General features: G+C 41.0%; 1 protein-coding gene, 1 long non-coding RNA gene and 1 pseudogene across 3 annotated transcripts; 1 reads left to right on the top strand and 2 right to left on the bottom strand.

Annotated features, from left to right (window-relative positions):
- Positions 1–15,085: 15,085 nt before the first annotated feature.
- LOC117347317 lies at positions 15,086–19,762 on the bottom strand. The gene is made up of 3 exons (XR_004536771.1): positions 19,712–19,762; positions 19,047–19,205; positions 15,086–15,338 (listed from the first exon to the last, which is right to left on the bottom strand). It is a non-coding gene; the product is annotated as an uncharacterized LOC117347317 (long non-coding RNA).
- LOC117347922 lies at positions 16,339–16,475 on the bottom strand (annotated as a pseudogene).
- A 191-nt stretch (positions 19,763–19,953) lies between the features above and the next one.
- HOXB1 (homeobox B1) lies at positions 19,954–21,573 on the top strand. Of its 2 annotated transcripts, none has more exons than XM_033918076.1 (2): positions 19,954–20,539; positions 21,233–21,573. In XM_033918076.1, exons 1-2 carry the CDS (start codon positions 19,984–19,986, stop codon positions 21,556–21,558), a joined length of 882 nt encoding a protein of 293 aa, XP_033773967.1. In that variant the 5' UTR covers positions 19,954–19,983; the 3' UTR covers positions 21,559–21,573. The 2 variants fall into 2 exon arrangements, with proteins under 2 accessions (XP_033773967.1, XP_033773966.1); XM_033918075.1 differs by having other exon boundaries at positions 21,230–21,573.
- The last annotated feature ends 501 nt before the right edge of the window (positions 21,574–22,074 follow it).

Here is a 22,074-nt window from a genome sequence, read left to right as displayed (position 1 = left end):
TCCTTTCGTGCAGTTTCTCCAGCCACCTCCCCTCCCTCCTCTGACACTACTTCACCTCACAACTTCTCTAGCTCCCGACTCCCCCAACTATTTCTTCCCTAAGCCTGGCTGCTGTAATCATCAGTGAGTTAAGCCTGCTACCACTGGCCTGCCCTAGAAGTCACCTCTTTGCAAGTCACTGCAGAGAGGCAGCTTCTGGGGCAGGCTGGTGGAAGCAGGCTTACCTCATTGCTGCTGCTGGATGACTATAGATTCAATTACAGCGTCTGGGCCCAGAAAGGAGGTAGATAGGGGAGTCGGGGGAGCCAGTTAAACCCGGATCGATTCCCCCATTAAAAAAAACTGTCCAGGCACCTGGACAGTCCTCAAAAAACAGGACATGTCCGGGTTTTCACAGACATCTGGTAACCTTATGTTAGACACTTTTGCTTCCTTTGCTTTCTTTTACAGGGTGACTCTACAGGATGTGGAGACCATTAGCCCTGAGCATTGTGAGTTTGATTAACAAGGGCCGCCAAAGGAGTTCTTGCCCCAGAGCCTACTTTAAAATAGGGCCAGACACTTTATGAAATACTACTAAATCCTGCAAAATAATACTAAACCCATAACCTTTACTGAAAACTTACCACTTATGAGAAAGCAGTGCTATAAATATTACACTGGGCCCTAGAGCACCAATACACCAACTATCGGGAAACTGGAACAAGCTGGATCGTTACAGATTCCTACACAGACACTCATTGGCATAGTAAGGGCAGGGGGGGGGGGCAGACTGCCGGATGTCATCTTTGTGGAGGGCACCAGTGCTGGTGCCTCTCCTTCTCTTCGCCTTCCCTTGTACCTCTTTAAATGTTTGCCTGTGCAAGCAGCATCTTCCACTTGGCTTCCTTCTGATGTCACTTCCAGGTCACAGGACCAGGACGTAAGTCAGAAGGGAGCTGAGGCTGTTGCAAGCAGCAGGTGGCAGATGCTGCTTGCACTGACAAATGTGTCATGAGGTAGCTGGGTACGCCAGGTGGGGGTGGGGGGCACTCAAGAGTCAGGGAAAAGTAGGGTCACACAGCATGGCGGGGAAGAGTGAGGAGGCACATGGCATGGAGATGCTAGGTGCCACTGTCTCTAGTGCCAACCTCCCTCACTAAGCCACTGCAGACACTACATGGTAGTAGAATCCTTCATCTCAGTCACACGTGTAGAACATGGACAGACCTTCATATGACACTAAATAGGGAACCACAAAAAAACATAAAAACTGAAATGGAGATTTCCCCCCCCCAAGAAAGCCAGACTTTATAAGCAGTGTAAATACTGGTAAAAGAGAAACAGAAATGTTTTTTCTCCTGTACTCTGCAAAAAAAAATTTAAAAAAAGTACAGTTTACATAGCAGGCACATCTCAGTCTTTTAAAATTATGAAATAAAAATACATTTTTCTTTTGTACCTTTGTTGGCTGAGCATTTTATTTTTCTTGTTGGTCTAGTTCCAGATTCTCTTTCATTTCACACGTGTCAGTCTTCTTCTAAATTCTTTTCCAGGTTGGCATTTCCATTTCATCTCTTGCCTATTTTTTCTTCTCTACATCTGTCTAGTACCAATATTTCATTATAGGGTTCTCCCCCCCCCTCCATTTTTCTCTTCTCTGCATTTATCTCCCTTTCTCTCACCCTCTAGTTCTTAGTCTCAGTTTCATTTCGCATCTACTTCTCATTCCCTCTCTAGCACTCCCATAGCCCCCTATGTGTCTCCTCCCTATCTTTCACCCACTTCCTTAGTCCCCCATTCCTATCCTCTATACAACACTCTTAACCCTCATCTATCCTCCACTGCATCTCAACACCCTATCAATCCCAGCTACATCCCTGTCTCTTCTCTCTTTCCTTGCCTCCAAAGCTATTCTTATATCTCTTACTCTATAATCCATGTCCTATTGCCTCTCTTTCACCGCCTTTTTATTCCCATTTCCACTCTCACTCATCCCCTTCAGAGACTCAATCCTTTGCTCTCATACCCATACCCATTACTCTCATCCCTTTTCAATGTCTATTATCCTCTCTCCAGTATTCCTGTTCTTTCACATTATGTCTCAGTATTTTCCCTCATCATCTTCTTTTCTTGCTCTCTTCTCTTATCCCTTAGTGGTTAGTGCAGTGGCCACTTAAATTGCCTGTCCAGAGCTAACTGGTTATTTTCAGTGGCAGTTTACAAGATAGTGCTACTTAAAATGTCTGGTTAGAATCCAAGCTGAAACCAACTATTGTGGGGGAACATTGCGAGGGTGGAGTCAGCACTTAACCAGGTAAATGAGATACTCAGCACTTAGCTGATTAAAGATAACTGCCTAAATAGGACCACATATAAAGTCGTCCTATCCAGTCAATGTCAGGGCAGTGAGGGTAGAGACAGGGTGGTACCAGAAATTATCTGGACATCACCAATATTCAGCAGTGGTAACAGGACGTAACAGATTCAGGGGTTTTCCCTTAACATGGGCTCAATTATACCATTGGGCAGTAGGGGGTGCTAGAGTGAACTACATGTCCCAGAATACCCTGAGTTCTACAGCCCAGTACGCGGGCACTTTGGGAGACTGATGTAATTCTGCTGAATCAGAAGGGTGGGTCTCAGCCAACATGAGGGTTAAATAACATAGCAGGAGTTAGTGAGAGAGAGGTCCCCGAGAAAGATAGGAAACTTCCCTAGCTAGAAGCTGACACAAGCCTTGGGAAGCACAGCCTATCCAGGAGAGGAGTTCCAGGAGGAGAGCTCCCACTAAGAGAGTGACTGTCTAAAGGAGACAATTGTTGGTTGGACTATTGGTGACTTGGCTGAGGTAAACCAATGTTATTAAACTCAAAATTGTGAACAATAAAGCCTATGTTTTACTTTCTATCAGTGTGCTGAGGGCTGATCTCTCCTGGCAATTCAGACCAGCCTGCTAAGACCAGTCAACCTGCCACAGACATCAAAAATGATGTCTTAAATTAACCATGTAGCTATTCAGGTACAGCAGTTTAATATAAACAGTACCCAGATAACTCCTGGCAGACTGCTGACTGTATGGAGATTCAGTTTTGGTACCTGGACAGATGCCAGAACTGAATATCCCAGTACAATTCAGCCAGTAGCAGCTAGCATTTATAAAAACGCTGCTCATCAGCTGTTGAATATTACCCCAATCTTTTTTTCAAGTAAATGGAAATTTAAGGAATTTCCTCCATATAAATAGTACCTAACACAAAATTGATTCTGTTAGATTACTAATATTAGTATTAGAATTCAGAAGTAAAAATTAAACTTGCTTCACCTTATCAACTAATTATATATAATTTTATCCTAACTTAGAAGAAATAGAGTAGTAACTCCAGATTTTTCTTTCTTAGCTCAGCGTGGAGACCATGGTGTGAAGACAGATGGCTAAAGGCTCATAGCCTGGAAAATGGGTCTGGCAACTGCCAGATGCTGCAACAACAACAAAAAAATCCCCTCATAACACAAGGGCTGGGGAAACAGATACCAAATCAATTATTGCAAATTTTTCCTTGACTTTTCCTGCAAGGAGGGCAATTTTATAAAGAGGCAACAAGTTTAGGCACTAAGACCAAAATGGCAGCATTTTGGTCATTACACTCTCTCCGATCATAAACTGGGAAATTTAAAGAGACTTCTTTCATTTACTTTTTTTCTCTCAGCGACACCTCTTAGGACTCAAAAACTCTCATTGTCCCAAAGCTTTACGTGTCAAATCGTCATCGGTCCCTTCTTCTCAATGTGTTACAGCTTATATATAAACTTATTTAAATGTTTATGAATAATAGCTTAAAAAGTTTAAATGTCTTGCTCCATCCAGGGATATTTAGGGGCATTATTTAGCCAGTGGCGCTCCGAGTTTTCTTTAAATGCTGGCCACCGCTGGCTGAATTATACCCAGCTATTCCATGCCAGTCCCTATCTGGAAATCGAAAGTGACTATCCGGATCAGGTACAGGTGGAGGTGAGCGGAACCAGGATCAGGATCGACACCGGTGGAGGCAAGGGACCAGGATCAGGACGAGCACCGGGGAGGAATCAAGAACTGAGGCTGCAGTGCCAGCACATGGATAGGAATGTGAATGGGGCAATGGCAGAGAAGCAAAACCAGATGACCCATGGTGTGCAAATCTGTTTTATCAATAATTTGAAGGTGACAGCGAGGCTTCTGAAGGAGACAGCTGATCAGTAGCAGCACCAGACTAGCATTTAGATGCAAATTTAAACTGCTCTGGTTAGCCCATAAGGCTTTAAGGGACCAGGAGTCCTCTTACCTTAGTAGATGGACCTCATTATATATGCCAGTTAGATGCTTGAGGTCTTTGCAGGATTTTGGAATGACACTTCCTCATTTCACAAAAGCACACTGGGCAGCTATTAGAACTTTTATTTTTTATTTTTTTGTTTACTCCAAGCCTTTGGAATACTTTGCCGAAGGAAATTTAAGCTGAAGTCAATTATAAAAAGCTGAAGTGTATTTTGAAGGTCCTTTTTTTTCCAGACTGCATTTGGAATGTCATCCTAAATATAAAGAGATTAGCTTGTACTTCTGGAATACTATTGTCTACAGAACCTATTTATGGTATATAGAAAATACTTTTGTGTTTTAGGGACGTAGTATAATAATAATAATAACTTTATTTTGTATACCGCAATACCACAAGCAGTTCAGAGCGGTTTACAGAGGAAGAGACTGTACACAGACAGCGATGTTACAGAAAAGACTTTCAAATTACATTAGCAAGCCGAGAGTAGTCAGGTATATCCGGAAGAATTTCAGGGATACAACAAGGCAAGAAGGAGTCAGAGAAATTTATCAAAGAGATAGGTTTTAATTGATTTCCTGAAGGTTTGATAGAGTGTGAGTGGAGTCTTAGTATGTATGTATTAGGTCTGTCCTATTTTTAATGGAGTTCTTTTCCCTCTTTAAGCTTTTTGGTTTATTTTATAAATCGCCCTGATCTGAGAAGGCTGAGCAGTTATGGCTATCTTTATTTGATATACCACCAGTGGCATAGTAAGGGGGTGCAGACTGCCCCGCGCGCCGTCTTGGTGGGAGCGCCGGCATCTTTCTGCCCCCACCATGCCGCCCCCTCCTTCCCTGCCCCCATATCTCTTTAAATTTTTTGCCATCATGAGCAACTTCTCTGGTCTGTTGCTTGTGCTGGCCTGGCCGCCTCTGAAATCACTTCTGGGTCACAAGACCAGGAAGTGACATCAGAGGGAAAGGCAATACTAGTGAGATCAGCAGGCTGGAGAAGCTGCTTGTGCTGGTGAAGATTTAAAGAGGTATGTGGGGCATGAGCATGGCATGGAGGTGGAGAGGAGGGCACGAGGGGCCCCATACCCCAAGCGCCTCCTTCCCTTACTACGCCACTGCATACCACCTTTCTTCCATGGATATCAAAGTGGTTTGCAATACATTGAATAGTAAGTAGGTACTCAAGTCTCTTAAATAAAGCATAAACATACCTGGTTAACCTAAGACAGCCTTTTTGCTGTCCTAAGTAGAACGGATTGCAATCTAAGTACCACGGCTGAATATCAAAGGTGCTGGAATATCTCCTAGCTCCATCTTGAATCCATCCCTAGACAGACCCAATACTATTTGCCCTGAATATTTGAGCACTGTTGGAGTACATATCAGAGTTTGGCCTGGTCAGTGAGATTTAGCTAGGAAGTTCACCTGGTACTTAAATAAATAGATAATATTCATCCAGCAGCAATGTTTTTGTCAAAAACTGACCACTGCTGGAGGAATTGTGCCTTTCACCTTCCGGGAGTTACCATATTCAGTGGTGGTACCTGGAAAGCTCCCCATTTTATTAGGACAGCCCTGAATGTTGGCAGTGCCCGAGGAATTCCAGGCCCCATCCAGAATCTGTCCCTGGATTGTCCCATCATTAATCAGTGCAACAGCAGTCTGCTTGGATTTTATTTGGTTTTGTGCTACTGAAAATCTGAGTTTGACCCAGTCAGCACTACCTAACTGGGTAGAAGCCTCTTCCACCTGATTGAGGAGCACAGAATATCGGGCCCAAAGGTTTCTGAGGGTTTAGAGTTCTGGTTTTCTACTTAGTACGTACACGTATAAAATAGGCACAAAATAGATGCCTTTCTTAACATTTCACATAGGCACCTTGTTATAATATTAAGTCCAAAATGCTCCAGTAGGGCTTTGTGCAATCATAGTCTTCATTTTTCTATCCTGCCTTTGTTGATATGTCCCTTGAATTTTCAGAAACATATGCTATGACTAGTAATCTAGAAATCAATTACAGCTGAGAAGGAAAATGTATTTCTATGGAGTTTAACTTTGGTTGTTGATATGGCCAGCTTGTATTTTAAATTGGTCACATGGGGTGGCTGATGTGAATTTGGCACCAGCTTGAGCCTAAAATTGCATATAACTCTGAAATTAATCATCCCAGAAGCAAGAAGCTGATAGCAAATTGCTAAACCATATTGTGCAAGATGTCCCAGCATTATCCAAAAGCAGCAGTATTTTCCTCCAAAGAAACCCACTGTAGAGAAAACAGAGAATTTTGGAACTTGTATTCTATAAAAACCAAAAAGGACATATGTAGGGAAATTCTATAGCAGGGTACCCGTATTTACACGTCACTTGTGTGCATAAGGAATACTAACAATATGTCATCAGGACATCTAAGTGCTATTCTGTAATGATACATCTAAATGACATAGGGGCTGACTCTATAAATGGCGCCTAAATCGGCTGACACCTAAAAAATTGCCGGTCGCATGTCAATCGCATTTACAGAATCGTAGCTAGTGGCGCCTGCGTAAAAACAAAGGCACCTGAAATGTAGGCGAGGTTTTAATGGCCTACATTTCAGGCACCTACGTTTTTGAAGAATCACACTTAGGGGTGCCTAAGTCATGCTTTGCCCATATAAATGCCCACTTAGGCATTTATAGCATGGCGGCGGCTAACACTTATCACCCAATTACATTTTTTTAAAGCAATTATTGACCCTATTAAGGGTATTTTTCCAATTAAGTTAGGCACCCTTTATAGAATCAGCCCCTTAGTGCATAGCATGTGTAGGCCTCTCTACCCATATAAATGCTGCTATTTATATTTAAGGATGCTTTTAAGACAATAGCCTTAGTTTACTGTGGGAGTCAGTAACCTGCAGTAGCTCAGTACCTGCATTATTCTGCCTTTCTTAAAGCAGCCAGAACTGTAGAAATAGCAACGCCCCCCCCCCCCCCCGATAGACTCCATACCTCCTGCAAGTATCTTTCCATGTCTCAGTCCTAGGCCCGCCATCCTCCTGACACCCCCTAAAAGCATTCCGCCTCTAAAATGTTCCTCCATAAACAGTGCCGGATTTACCTATAAGCTAAATAGGCTATAGCGTAGGGCCTCACAATTTGCAGGGGCCTCACAAAAGTACCGAAAGTGATCCAAACTACTACTTTTGTCAGCATTATATATAGTTGTGATAAAAAAATATGGTGAATGCTGCTGCCGAGCACCATCCAGCGGAAAGGCAAGGATCTTCAATACAAAAAGCAGCGCGTCAAACCTTAGTAACAGTGTGTGACAAATTTGAACTTGTTCAGTGCAGTTGGCTAGTTGAGAGCTATGATTGAAAAGAAGGTGTGTTTTAAACTGTATCAGAAGCCACGAGACGAAAGCACACGAGGGAGTCGTGAGGGCAGGATGTCAATAGATCAGCCAAGGGTGTATTGTTCAAAAAAATCACTTTGTTTGCTCTTAACCGCCATCTCTACGGTGCATCTACTTGAGTGTACGTGTGCACTGTGCCACATTCAAGCCAGACTCTTGATAAAGGCACAGATGCCGAAACACTGCCAGTGTCGAGCCTATTGAGCCATTATGGCATATTCATCAATAAAATGATTTTTTTGAACAATACACCCTTGGTTGATCTATTGACATCCTGCCCTCACAACTCCTTCGTTGTGTGTTTTAAACTGTGCCATAAATCATGGATCACAACCAACATGACATTTTGTTTCAAACTGCAAAAAAGTGCTAAAGAAACACACAAAATGTTAAAATTAGTTTATGGTGATACTGCAGTGACCATGAAGATGGTTTACAAGCAGTTTGAATGATTTCATAATGGTTGTGAATCGGTTGAAGACAAGAAGAGATTCGGATGTCCTTCAACATCAAAAACCCAAGAGAATGTTGAAAGAGTAAGTGAAATGATTTGATCGAACAGGCGACTGACTATTAGGGAAATTTCTGAGGATCTGAACATCTCTTATGGTTCCGTTCAAAACATTTTAACAACAGATTAGAACAGTGTATCACAAACTATGTGCCTCCTGAGATTTCCGGTATGCCGCGGTACACTGGAGAAGAGGAGAGGTGCCTGTGCCGGATGACTGTCTACAGGACGTGCCTCTCACGAAGAGAGGCGTGTCCTGTAAACAATCTCCCGACACTGGCACCCCTTCTCTCTGCTGGCCCTTCTCTCCAGCGCGGGTCTTTCTGCACAAGGCCCATTTGAAGGGCCACGCTGACAGCATGCTGACATCACACATGCCCAGACATCATCACGCCGATGCCAGCGCACTTCTGAGTATCTCGAGCCGGGGACACTAGGTTTAGTGTGCCCTGGCTTGAAAAAGTTTGTGTAGACACTGGATTAGAACATGAGGAATGGGCAAATGGTTTCATCCTTCCTCATGACAATGCTCCGTGTCACACATTGCTTCTGGTATGGCAATTTCTGTTAAATTAAAACATTATGGTGTGTCCTTATCCACCGGATCTGGCACGTTGTGACTTCTGGCTCTTCCCCAAAGTCAAAATGACCATGAAAGGTAAATATTTTGAATTGATTCAGGACATCGAAGCAGCCACAACAGTGCAACTAAAGACACTAAAGAACGAGGACTTTGCTGGTGGTGAGCAGGGACCTCTTAAATCCCTCTATTCTTTGCCAGCAGAGATCAGGGACTACCCATTGCTCATGCCAGCTCATGCCTTCCCTCTGATGTAACTGGGTGGGTGAGGTATATTTGAGACCCCCATCACTGGGGAGGGGAAAAAGAAGAGATGTCAAGAGTCTTCAGGTGGTGGGGCTTGGGGATTCCTTCCAGTCAGATCACTAATGTGCTCCTGCTGAGTAGCCCCCCTGTTAAGATGGTGCTTTGGACACTCTGCCCCTCTGCCATGCTTTACTACACTGCTGATTATTATACTGCTATGTATATTCTCAAGGAAGTAATTAAGTCATAAGTTTCTATCTAAAGACTAAGTGACCAATATTCAAAGCAATTTATGTAGATGGGAAAGGCTCCTGCCTGTTTAAATCGTGCTCTGCAGCCTGGCCACAGATCTTCTGTGACACTTAACCAGCAGTGCCATTAAATATCACACAAAATCTGTTTTTGAGCCAGGCCACACAAGGGCATTACTAGGGCAGAGTCAAGGAGGAGTTATTCAGGATTAGCAATATGCTTTTAAACAGGTTCAAATTGGCTTGCTTAGCTAGAACTGAATATTAGCCAGCACCCACATAACTTCTTTGTCTCAGTCTAAATGTGCTGATCCATCTTCTCATTTCTTCCCTCCCCCCCCCAAAAAAAAAAAAACACATCAAGATTCTTAGAAGTCACAGCAGCCATTTTATTTATTTCATTTGTTTCCTATCCTGTCTTCCCCAAAGAGCTCAGAACGGCTTAAAGAATAAACATACATATTATATAGTTGACAGGTTACCATTTGACATAGTTACAGAACAAGTTTAGGAGGCAGCTGCATCAGGCAAGAGCAAGTGGGCATCGCTCCTGACCGATTCCCCACTGAACTTCCAGGAAATGGGCAGGTATGCCTTCCACAATCCAGGAGGGGGATCCTGCAGGTTCTTGGTGCGGTTCTGAGGATGAGAGGGAGGGGAGGGCAGGAGTGGGCAGAAGTACTTATATGGGTCCCAGCTGAAAAATCTTCTGGGGCCCACATAAGTTCCAGTGGCCTGTGTAGTTTGACGTAGCACCAGATATTCAGTGCCGATTTCTGGACATGGCCCACCAGCACTGAATATTCAGAGCTAATTTAGCCAGCAGCAATTAGCATTTTAAAAACACTGACTGCTGGGAAATAGTTACTTTCCAATCGGAGCTCCAAAGGGAAATTATTCATACTGTAGTTGCCAGGCCTAGAAATGCCCTTACCTTGAGTTGCAGTTGATGAATCCAATGAAAGAGTAACCCTTAAAAATGCCTCCTGAGACAACTAGAGTTCACATCCTGGTACATACAAATTAGGGTCTCAGACAGATATGCAGAACCTGGAAGGCAAATAACTCAAACCAAAAGGAATGGAGGAATAATAGTTCAATGTCTCACAACTCCACCAGTTAGCTGCAACAGCATAACTGACAATCCAACTTTAATGGAGGAGAACAAAATCAGCTCAACTTCTAAAACATTACTGACTTAAAAAATCTCCAGAACGCTCTAGGGAATAAATCGAAGGTAATGCAACCCGGTGAGCACCCCTTTGGGGTTTGTTGTAGGGTGCTCACCGGGTTGCATTACCCTCAATTGAATCCCCGGAGCATTCTGGAGGTTTTTTTAAGCCAGTGATGTTTTAGAAGTTGAGCTGATTTTTTCGCTCTTTTCAAGCCTGAGGCTTTTTCCTCCATTAAAGTTGGATTGTCAGTTATGCCATTGCAGCTAACTGGTGGGGTTGTGAGACATTGAACCAGGAAGGCAATACATAGAACCTTGAACCTGCCACTAGACAAAACCAAGTGGCTGTTACTCTTGCCTTACTGGATCTTTCTAACACTTTGTTCCTTTGTTTTGCAATACTTGGAGCCTGCAATGCAAGTTGAAAGGTAGTCCCATAAAGAGGACATTGATTAACTACAAGAAAAACCATCACTGATTTGAAAGCAGCTATTTCAAGAAAGGGACATAACTGCCTCATCAACTGAAATGTCATCTCTCTACCAGTTGGACATGTTATTCCAGTGTAAGGCCAAATTTTACTTCCACCCTTAAGTCTCTAGCCTCAGAATGGAGGATAAGTAGTTCTTTCCACCACAACTAAATTAAAGAGCTTAGCTGGACTACTTCCCTTTATTTTATCACTCGGGCTTTTCTCATCATCAAGTTTCATGTTACTATTCAGTAACCAGCTATCTTTTTCCGATAGACAAGCAGCTCAGCTTCATTCTGGGAATCTTTCTTCACTAGAACGACTAGTTGGCATTTCTCTTAATATTTCCCAATAGATGCAGGAACATATTAAATACTGTATAAAAGATAGAATGAGAACCTCACACCTAGATGGGCTGGAGTGAGCTTTGATGGAGACTCCAGTAGATAGAACCTAAGCCCACTACCGGGCTGAGCTCTGAGTTTCTGGCCCAGAAATATCTAAGGACTATTTAAATTAAATGAATAATTTATAGAACGTGTATGGTTGGGCAGACTGGATGGACCATTTGGGGCTTTATCTGCTATCATTTACTATGTTACTATGTAGTTTTAGTTTAATTTATTAAGCATGATATACCAATGTTAGTTAATACTGATACAGTGGTTTACCATAAAAATAAACTACTGTTAGTTAATACCGACATAGAAGTTTACCATAAAAATAAAAGAAAAAGAAATGAAGAAAGGGAAACAGGAAAAAGAAAATTATGATCATAGAAACATAGAAGAATGAAGGCAGATAAAGACCATATAGCCTATCTATTCTGCCTATCCATGCCATCTACTTCCTCTTCCTTAGAGATTCATGCTGGGTTTTACTAATCAGCAGTAGAGGTTTCTACCATGGGCTGGCTAATTAAATGCTCCAATACTCATAAAATTCCTAAGAGTGTCAGAGCACTTACCTTGCTGGCCCATGGTAGAAACCTCCACTGGTATTTAGTCAAAGGAGCCCTCAATGTACGTATCCCAAGCTTTCTTAAATTCAGATACACTTTCCATTCCCACCACCTCCACCAGGAGGCCGTTACATGTATTAAACTCTCCACTGTAGTTCCTCTCTCATCCTTCTTCCTGTAAACCGTGCCGAGCTCCGCATTTGTGGAGATGGTGCGGTATATAAACCCAAGGTTTAGTTTAGTTTAGTTTAGTTTAGACAGTTGAAAAAATATTGTTCCCAAAGCTTCATCATCAAAGAAAGGTTTGGCCGAATGAATGAGATATAGTTTATAGAAACTTAGAGATATAAAACAAATGGAAGGCTATTTTTGATAGGATGTTTAAGTCCGAATTTGGATGTTTACACAAGATGTCCAAAGTTGGAAGTGGAGAAATCCATTTTCGAATGAGATGTCCAAATAATTTTTTTTTCCAAAAATTGCTTATTTGGACATTTTGTCTGCCAAGACGTGTTAGACCGCCAGTATGTTTAATTTTCAACCACAACAATGTTCAAGTTAGAAATGTCCAAATCAGCACCATTTAAATGTGGGAGGAGCCACCATTCTAATGAACTGGCCACATAGACATGCCAACAGAGTAGTGGGGCACCTTAGAAGGCACTGCTATGAATTTCACATAAAGGATACCAGATATACATCTCACCATACAGCCCTCCAAAACTCCCCAAAAACCTACTATACCTACCTGTCTACCACCCCAATAGCCCATATGGCTGCAAGTGGCACCTATATAGCAATATAGTTGGGTTTTGATGGGCTCATACTTAACACCATAGATGCTGTGATTAGAGTGCCAGCTTAGAGATAATAGGTAATAAGCCACTGGATGAAAATTTGAGATTAATGAAGCACCCAAAGAGGTGTCCTTAGATCTGGGATTTATTATGGCATTCTTCCAGTCAAAGAAAAAGTGAGGTAAAATAAATTCAAATAAGGTACGAAATCTAGAAGGAAAAGAGTCATAGGGGTGAAATCATAAGTTGAATAGAATGAAAGACCTCGTTAATGGAGACCGCAGATGATAATGTGAAAGTGGGAAATGAACTACTTAGATACATCACAGCAGCTGAAGGGCATTGGAAGAAACTGATGAAGTTGGAAATGTTGTCTGGAGAGTATTAATTTTAGTAGAGAAAAACTGGGCCATTATTTTCGCTGTAATATTGGTGGTACTATGAGTCTGCACTACCATAGCAGGGAGAGATTTTATTATACTGTACATTCTCTCTGAATGTAGTGCTTGTATGATTTCTTCTAATCTCTAAGAGTGACGTCTTGAATACAAAGTGTAATTTCTAAACAGCTGGATGACTATTACAGTGTGTCCTATGCCATCTTTTTTTTCCAATGACAAACTTGATATTTTAGTAAGATTAATTCATCTGAATACCATAATTCTCTTTTGACAATGGGAACTCTTTTCTGGAACTAGGGTGTCATAGACTTGCTTCATATTAAATTCCACATTTTGGTTTGATCATCCAGCGGTAGAAAGATCAAAAGTCTCTAAATTTTCTAACATTAGATCTTTGTGGTCTCTATAATTGGAATTTCATTCAGGAATTTTCTTTAGAGGTTGGTCAGCAAAGACTGATAAGTTCTTTGAAATAACAACATAAGTGTTGCCATAGGGCAGGGGTAGGCAATTCCGGTCCTCGAGAGCCGGAGCTAGGTCAGGTTTTCAGGATATCCACAATGAATATGTATGAGATGGATTTGCATGCACTGCCTCCTTGAGTTGCAAATCTATCTTATGCATATTTATTGTAGATATCCTGAATACCTGACCTGGCTCTGGCTCTCGAGGACCCGAATTGCCTACCCCTGCCATAGGGGGGACAGACCGAAGGTCCATCAAGCCTAGTATCCTGTTTCTAACAGTGGCCAATCCAGGTCACATGTACCTGGCAAGATACCAGAAGAGTAAAACAGATTTTATGCTGTTTATCCTGATGTAAATGTACAGTAGTTGTCTTATTGTCCAGATGTAGGTTAAGGTCATCTAGAGTGATCAGATGTAATGACTGAGCCAAGTGGTGGTAAAGTTTCCAATGAACTGGATGTAATAGGGAGCAACTGATAGAGGAGAGTGAAGGAAAGACCTTCTAAAGTGAATTATATAATAGAGTCCCGATGCTATATAGGTAAAGTATCGGGTGGTGTGCTGCTCAATTGGAGCACCTTACTATAACCTGGATGTGCTGGGTGCCAGGTCTAGATACCAACGTCCAACTCTTTGGGCATAGATGTCCTTTCCCCTTCTGAAATCAGAGTTGGACATTCATATTTGGCCCCTTCCTAGTCCCACTGAAAACACACACAGACCATGCTCCCTTGCAATAAGGGTGTACTGCTGTTTTAGATGTCTATATCCTGGTTCTATGAAATCAAGATTTGGTCATTCACGCAACATAGATTTCTAAATGTTGTTCTTTAGACATCTAAACAACAACAAAAACAGCACCAAGAACCATCTGAAATCTGGGAAAAACTTTATTCTCATTCCCTCGGTAAAATATGGAACAAAAAAAGTAGAAAATTGCTGAACTAAGTGTATAGCCCTTGATGGAGATTGCCTCAACTTCGTTGGTTAGGCTGAGAACTTTTTAGTGGCCCCTTGTACAATATCAGTGAAATCAAAAGAAATGAGGGCAATTATCAGATCTGATTTTATGGAGGAAATGTGATAAAGAATGCAACCTTCCCTAATTCCTCTTCTTCCTCCTCCTGCTTATCATTTTATATAGCAGAGTTTATAATCTATTCAAGCAGATAAACAGGACAAATAAAAGATTAGGGAGTTACATTTATTATAGGAAAGATTAAAAACAACGAGTATTGAACAGGTGAATAAGATTTGAGTTAAATGCAGCTTTTTATTTTTATGAAATATATTTTATTGTTAGTGGTTGGATATATACAGATCAGTCCCAAAGACCTGCTCCTGGTACTTTGTATACTATCTTTGCACATGCAGAAATAGAGGAAATTGATATAACTTAAATTTAGTATGGTTTACACGGGGTGACTAATCAGTTCATGGGAACTTCCTAACAAATTCCATAAGGAGTTCACCTGAGTGCAGAAAGCGCCCTACAAGGTTTTACCCACAAACATCACCTTCTGTCATCCTGGAAGCCTTTTAAGTGCAAAAGTACCTTTTTTATATGTAAGAAAATAAATAATAAAGTGCCATGTGCAAATTTAGAGTCAAAGAAATGTTCAAATCAAACAGTTCTTGATAATAGTAATTTCCTCCATTAAATCAAATATGAAGGAAAATCGTTTTCATGAGTCCCCAAGGAGTCCAAGCTCTTTCTTTTAGGGGGTGCCTCAGCCGTGGAGAGAAGACAAGGATATATGTACATGCAGTGGGATGTGCCGATGACATTGCCCCTGAGGAAGAGAAAGAAACAGGGGACTCTGTAAGGCATAGGTGTCAAAGTCCCTCCTCGAGGGCCGCATTCCAGTCAGGTTTTCAGGATTTTCCCAATGAATATGCATGAGATCTATTTGCATGCACTGCTTGCATTGTATGCTAATAGTCTCATGCATATTCATTGGGGAAATCCTAAAAACCCGACTGGATTGTGGCCCTCGAGGAGGGACTTTGACACCCCTGCTGTAAGGCATTAAACAGAATAGGTTTTGCAGTATTCTGGAAATATATTCAGGTACTTTAACACTTGGCTGTCAGCCTTAGCTTTCCAGTGCAACAGAAATCCTGATATTACTGGTAACCATAAAATAATTTACCTATTGATATTTTTAGTAGGTTGCCAAATTTCAAATCTAGCATATTCTAGTCACTACACTGCAAGTTATTAAATACAAATAAAACAGAAAAGATTATCATTTTATTGCAGCAAATACATTTGTTCAGTTATTTGTTAGGCCAAACTACCTTCCTCAGGTCAGGCCAGTATACTGCTATTATGAAATCCTGTCATGACCTGAGGAAGGAGGTTTTGGTTTCTAAAAGTTAGGCAAATATATTTTTATTAGACTAATTGTAATATATATCACCTTATTTCAATTTTAGATTTTTATTTAGTTAGTTCGATACTAAAATAAAAATCTTTTTTCTAAATTTCTTATCTGGCCATATATTTTTTCTAAATGTGTTGATTCCACTCTATGGTTTTGCTTTCCTCCTCTTCTCTTAACTCCCTTGCCAGGATTTCCTGTCCATGTGTAAATTTTTTACCTCCTTTTCCTTTCAGCTTTCTCCAATTTATTTTCTGCCTCTCTGTCTAGATTTAATTCATTCTTACTATCCAGTCTTCAATTTCCACTTCTTTACTTTGTCCTACAGCTTTCCATATCTTTTCTTCACCCTAGCTCTCCTATTCCATTTCCTCATCATTTATACCACCAGGTTCCAAAGTTTGTAAATCAAAAATCCACTGTTGCTTTTTAAAACTCAATAAAGCTTGGTGGTTAAATACTGAGCTCAATTGGATGTCATTGATTTGAATTTCTTTTATACTCCAGATACTACACTTGATCTTAGCCAAAAGGCCAAGAAGCGACTAACTGGCTGTTTTGCTTTCTGATGTCATCAAGGGAAGTATTTAAAAGTGCACCAGAATGCTTAGCAGTTATCTCGAATGCTGTTTGAACGTGTGTAAAGATGTGTGCTGAAGAATTTGTCCTTTTAATGATATTTTGTAGCAATTACAATATATTACTTCTAATTTACCCTCCTTTTTACAAAACTGTAGTAAGGTTTTTAGTGTTGGCTGTGCCAGTAACAGCTCCAATGCTCATAGAATCGGAGCATGCTCCAGGCCATGGTGGAAACCTCTACCACAGGGGCATTGGTTAGACTAAGGGTGGGCAACTCTGGTCCTCGAGGGCTGGAATCCAGTCGGGTTTTCAGGATTTCCCCAATGAATAAGCATGAGATCTATTTGCATGCACTGCTTTCAATGCATATTGTGACAGGGAAGCCCCTGTCATGGGATTCAAACCTGCTTTAAACCCTGCCACTAAAGCAAATATGCCTATTCCTAAGCCAAGGAAGCTGACCATTAACTCTGTTACCAGCACTAAGATTAGACAGGGAGGGGATGACACAGAATAGATTACCTGTTGCAAGCCACTATAATCCCTTTTATAAACCATCTGTTAATTCTCTAGTCAGGCAATCTGACACAGCAAGGGTTAAGGAAAGGGGTGGAGCTGACAGGCAGAACATGACTACAGCACAAGTAAAAGTTACACAGCAAGATAAATCAAAGCCAGCTGAGAACACCCAGAGGCAATCAGGAACTTGGAGGGAAGGACTTTACTCCTCACAGAACAGGGAACTGAAGGCTAAGAGCTCTGTGTTACTGCCTTCTGCCAAGAAACCCCCTGTCCCACAGCACTACCATCCTGAAAAAACTTTGCTTTCCAAACAGAGGCTAACTGGAAGGGAAGAGATCCATGAGCAGGGCTGGCCTAATGCAGTTCCAGAGGAGCTTGTACCCAGCTTCAGAGAGTGAGGAGTCCCTTATGGCAGTAGAGGGAGATATCTCTGAGGGGAATGAAATGGACTGCAGCCCAGAAGCCTTAGAACAGGGGTGTCAAAATCGGTCCTCGAGGGCCGCAATCCTGCTGGGTTTTCAGGATTTCCCCAATGAATATGCATAAAATCTATTTGCATACACTGCTTTCATTGTATGCTAATAGATCTCATGCATATTCATTGGGGAAAACCTGAAAACCCGACTGGTTTGTGGCCCTCAAGGAGGGACTTTGAGATCCCTGGCTTAGAGGATCCAGTAGAAGAGAATGAATGGAAAGGCAGTAGAGGACAGGTGGAAAAGAAAAAACACCAACAGATTCATTGAAGAGGAGATTGAGGAAAAGAGCTCTGGATTGAAGAAGGTGGTATAAACCACATACCTTTAACTTGTTTTATTCAGTCATATGTTTATATTGAAAGTACTAGAACAAAATGAATATAATGAAACTCAGAGCAGATGGCTGGTGATTCATGGACTTTTTGGGGGGAGGTGGAAGGAATCTTCCACTAACCACAGTCTTTAAGTATACATGAATCGATAGAAAGTCTCCAATGTAAATAGTCCATTAAATAAAAGTACAAAGACATGGTTTGCTTCGTGTCAAAACTAGTACCTAATCCCAAATTACAAGGACACTCCTTGGTAAAGAAAGAATAGTGTAATCTGCAATAATCACTTTGATATCAATAAAATACCAGCACTAATTTTGATCAGTTCTATAGGATTGGTATTACCCAAAATATCATTTTCACGCTTGATTTCAATGATTCAGTAAAGATTGTAGGAGTCATTTCTACAACCACTTAAACTGAAAGATGAAATAACTGATATTTTGCTTGCAATCTGCATTCTGTCTGGGGTTTTTTTTTGGGGGGGAGGGGGTTTGGGGGGGGTTGCCACAAAGAATGGCAATTCAGATTGGGCATCTTTTGGCAGCCGTCAGCTACAGCCAAACAAGATTCTGTGTTAAATATTTCTTTACTGCAAAAAGTTTTATTCGTTTATTGGAAATTTTTAAAGCACATTTGTGGTGGTGGGGGACTGTGTTTTGCTTCTTTTCAAATAAATTAAGCACTTAGTTCCCTCCCTATCCCCCATCAACGTCCAAAAATGCATTCATTCCCAAGGCAACCTGACAGACTCTCCATTTTCAAAACCATTGTTTCATTAATTATATATATACATCTGTGGTTATATTTCAAAAAATAGTTAGTTTTGTACTTAAATTCAGCTAGATAACTGATTTATCCAAAGAACAAAACCTTAATATGCAACTCATGTACTTTTTCAGCAGTAAAGCTTAAAGCCAATAGAATGAAATTAAATCAGTACAAAGTATATTTTATTTTTAGTTATCGAAACAATACCAGGATCTTCATAAAGCCAAAACTGGCATAAACCTCCAGAACAAATAATGTAATTTGAAAGATTTTAGGTCGACTAGTTAAACCCTTAACCTAAAACCTGAACTTTTGGTCTCTCATGGGCCAAGATAGTAGTAAATATCTTGACAAGTAACTAATGACTGTGGGCGTCATATTGTTTCTGCTCTTGTCTGCCGTGTACTAACAAGTAAATAAATGTTCCCTACCTATGTCTCCATTCTGCTGCTTAGTGGACTTCCCTTTCTCTTTGTATCTACTCAAAAGTTGGTCTCTTGACATAGAAAAGGCTCCGTTTAAGTTTCATTTCACCAGAAAGATATCAACCCTCTTTCAAGACATGCTTTATTTCAGTTTTCTTCTTTCACCTGAAACACCAGAATACGAGCGAGAATGTAGTAAAACCCCAAAATATCCAGAGTATAATCGCATATCCTTTTAAATTAAAAGCGATCTTACAATTATTCATTTGACCAAATTGTTTTTTGCTGTATTTCTTGAACCAATGCCATTGTGTTTTTAACCTTGTTTCTTCAGCTCATCAGAATATTGATTCAATTAAAGAGCTCTTTTTCAGACTCGGGTCCCAGGCACATAGCATTTGAATTAGCCAATTTCAGCCTCTGAATAGAAACACGGGTTAAAGCCTATTTCTGACTTTGGTTGGCGCCCTAAGTTTTATGATGAAAAAGAGCATTGAAGACATTTTCCCTACCAAGAAACCACCTTTTAACATTAAAAAAAAGAGAGAGATCTGATTGAATTGGCAACATCTAACTTGTGGCCTTTTTAACACTTAAAAAAAAAAAAAAAAGTCTTGAATAATTCTAACTTTTTATTCACTTAAAGGCTTTGAAGAAAGATTTTGACGTACATGTGTTGTTATCAGATTGATGGGCCGAGTTTGATTGAAGTCCTTTTGTCATGCAAATGTCAAGGCGCTTGATGGATGAGTGCAGATATCTGCCAAACTTCAGGAGGTCTTCGGCCATTGGTCCCAAAGTTCACGTGACCTTCCTTCGGGGGGACCCCGGGTTGAAGCCTGGCAATCTATGGCTGGAAGTTTTACAGCTTTGACATACTATCCAAAGGTTGTAGGGCAGGAGGAATCCCCGAAACAGGTTGACCCTCCTCCATCAGTGGCAGATGGACAATACCAGGATGAACTCCTTCTTAGAGTATGCAATTTGTAACCGTGGGATGAGCGCCTACTCCCCCAAGGGCTTCCCTGCTTTAGATCAGGCACCGACCCACTTCCCTGCCTGCTCAGGTACTGCCGGAGACTCATATAGTGAAGATGGACGGTTCACTGCTGCCTCGAACCACCTCCAGCAGCCTCTTCCTGCAGCCCAGCCTTACTCAAACTCTGCAGTGTACACTGCCCAGTCCTGCACCTCGGGCTATGGGCCCCAGTTCTACGTCAGCCCGGAAACGGATGGATTCTATTTCCAACCCTCCACATATTCTGCCAGTGCTGGATCCAACCTCAGCTCCTTGTCAGAGGGTTACTGTGCAGGGGTGTCAGGCCCCGGGCACTACCACCAGCACCCCTATGAACAGGAGCAGCAGAGCTTTCTACAGAGCACCTACAGTATTTCACCCTCCTTACAAGAAGACAAAGAACCTGACTGTCATCTGGAAACATCTCCCTCTACTCATACTTTCGATTGGATGAAGGTGAAAAGAAACCCTCCTAAAGCAGGTGAGTACTTGGTGGGAAGATTACAGCTATAGGGAGTGGTGGTGACAGGAAATTATGGCATTTCTTTTCTATATTATAGAACAGATGTGATTGCGGATACGAATTAAAGCCCAGAAGCCACCGCCTCCCTTTCCCTTTAGGAAGTATTCTCACTATAAAGAAATCCCTGCCTCTATTAATAGCAGTGGCTACAGAGAGGAAGCAGAAACTCATAATTTATTGCAAGGTCAGATCCAGCTGTGATTCCATTATTCTGTTACCAGCAAATTCGCTTTATCTCTTTCTGGTTCAAATGAGTGTCTCTATCATAAATTTTAAATGAATTTTTTTTTAACTTTTCAATTTCTGTTTTATTAAAAAAAAAAAAAAATGTAGTTTGACAGTTTGGGGACCCTTTGGTAATAACAGGAAAATTTTACTTTTGCAATGAGTCAGAGCAATGTGCTTTCTCTGGAGGCTGGAGGGTGTGGAAGCATCAATGCTCTTTCATGGATAGTGCTTGGCTTTAGGAGAAAGCAGAAGAAATAATGGGTGTACAGGAATGCCTATTTATGAAAAGATGGATGGAAAGAAGGAAATATGGGTGTGTGGAAAGGTAGAAAATAGGAATACATCTTTTCCACATAATGTCACTAAAAAAATATATGAATTAATTACTTCTTTTGACCTCTCATTCTTTGTATGTTTCAGCAGTGAAAATATCTGAGTTTGGACTGGGAACCCAGCAGAATACCATCAGAACCAATTTCAGCACCAAACAACTGACAGAACTGGAGAAAGAATTTCATTTTAATAAGTACCTGACCCGGGCAAGGAGAGTAGAAATAGCTGCCACTCTGGAACTGAACGAAACTCAGGTCAAAATCTGGTTCCAGAACAGAAGGATGAAGCAAAAAAAGAGAGAGAAAGAAGGAGTCGTTTTGCCTGCAGGCCTGGGCTGTGTAAAAGACGCAAGCGAAACCTCCGATCAGTCCAGCTCCAATTCACCTGAGGCCTCTCCAAACTCCATTTCATCCTGAAAACACATACTGTGCATTCTTTAAAGCCATGGCTATTCCTTCATCTAGAAGACGCATCAGCTGAGGAGCATTTAAAACAGATTAAACATTCAGTTCAGGAGACTGAAGTTCTTTTTTTTTAAAAAATCTACCAGTTTCCTCCTGTAAGACTGAAATATTTTTGAAAATATTACATTTTCATTCTCTATTAATTTATGAAGCTTATGTTTCAGGGCTCTTAGGTTTACTTTTTTGTAAGAACACTTCAGAGGACTGATTATCTCTTCTAAACAAATTCCTACCAGTAAAAGTTCATCTCAGGGAGCTTCTCCATAGCAGGGTACTGCACTTTTAACCACAATCCTTAAAGGACAATATTACAACCTAATTCTATTTAATAATAAAATACTTTTCCGTGTGCTTGTTAAAATATCGTTATTTTACAAATATTGGGTTGTAAATTTGATTAGATTACCTGTACGTTTGTTTCTCATGATGAGTTTGGCTTTTATTAATGTTTTGCATAATGAAAAACAA

Source organism: Geotrypetes seraphini, chromosome 13 (genome assembly GCF_902459505.1).
Source record: "Geotrypetes seraphini chromosome 13, aGeoSer1.1, whole genome shotgun sequence".
Classification (NCBI taxonomy): domain Eukaryota; kingdom Metazoa; phylum Chordata; class Amphibia; order Gymnophiona; family Dermophiidae; genus Geotrypetes; species Geotrypetes seraphini.
The sequence above is the reverse complement of the archived record's forward strand: the minus strand, read 5'-3'. Positions and strand labels throughout refer to the sequence as shown.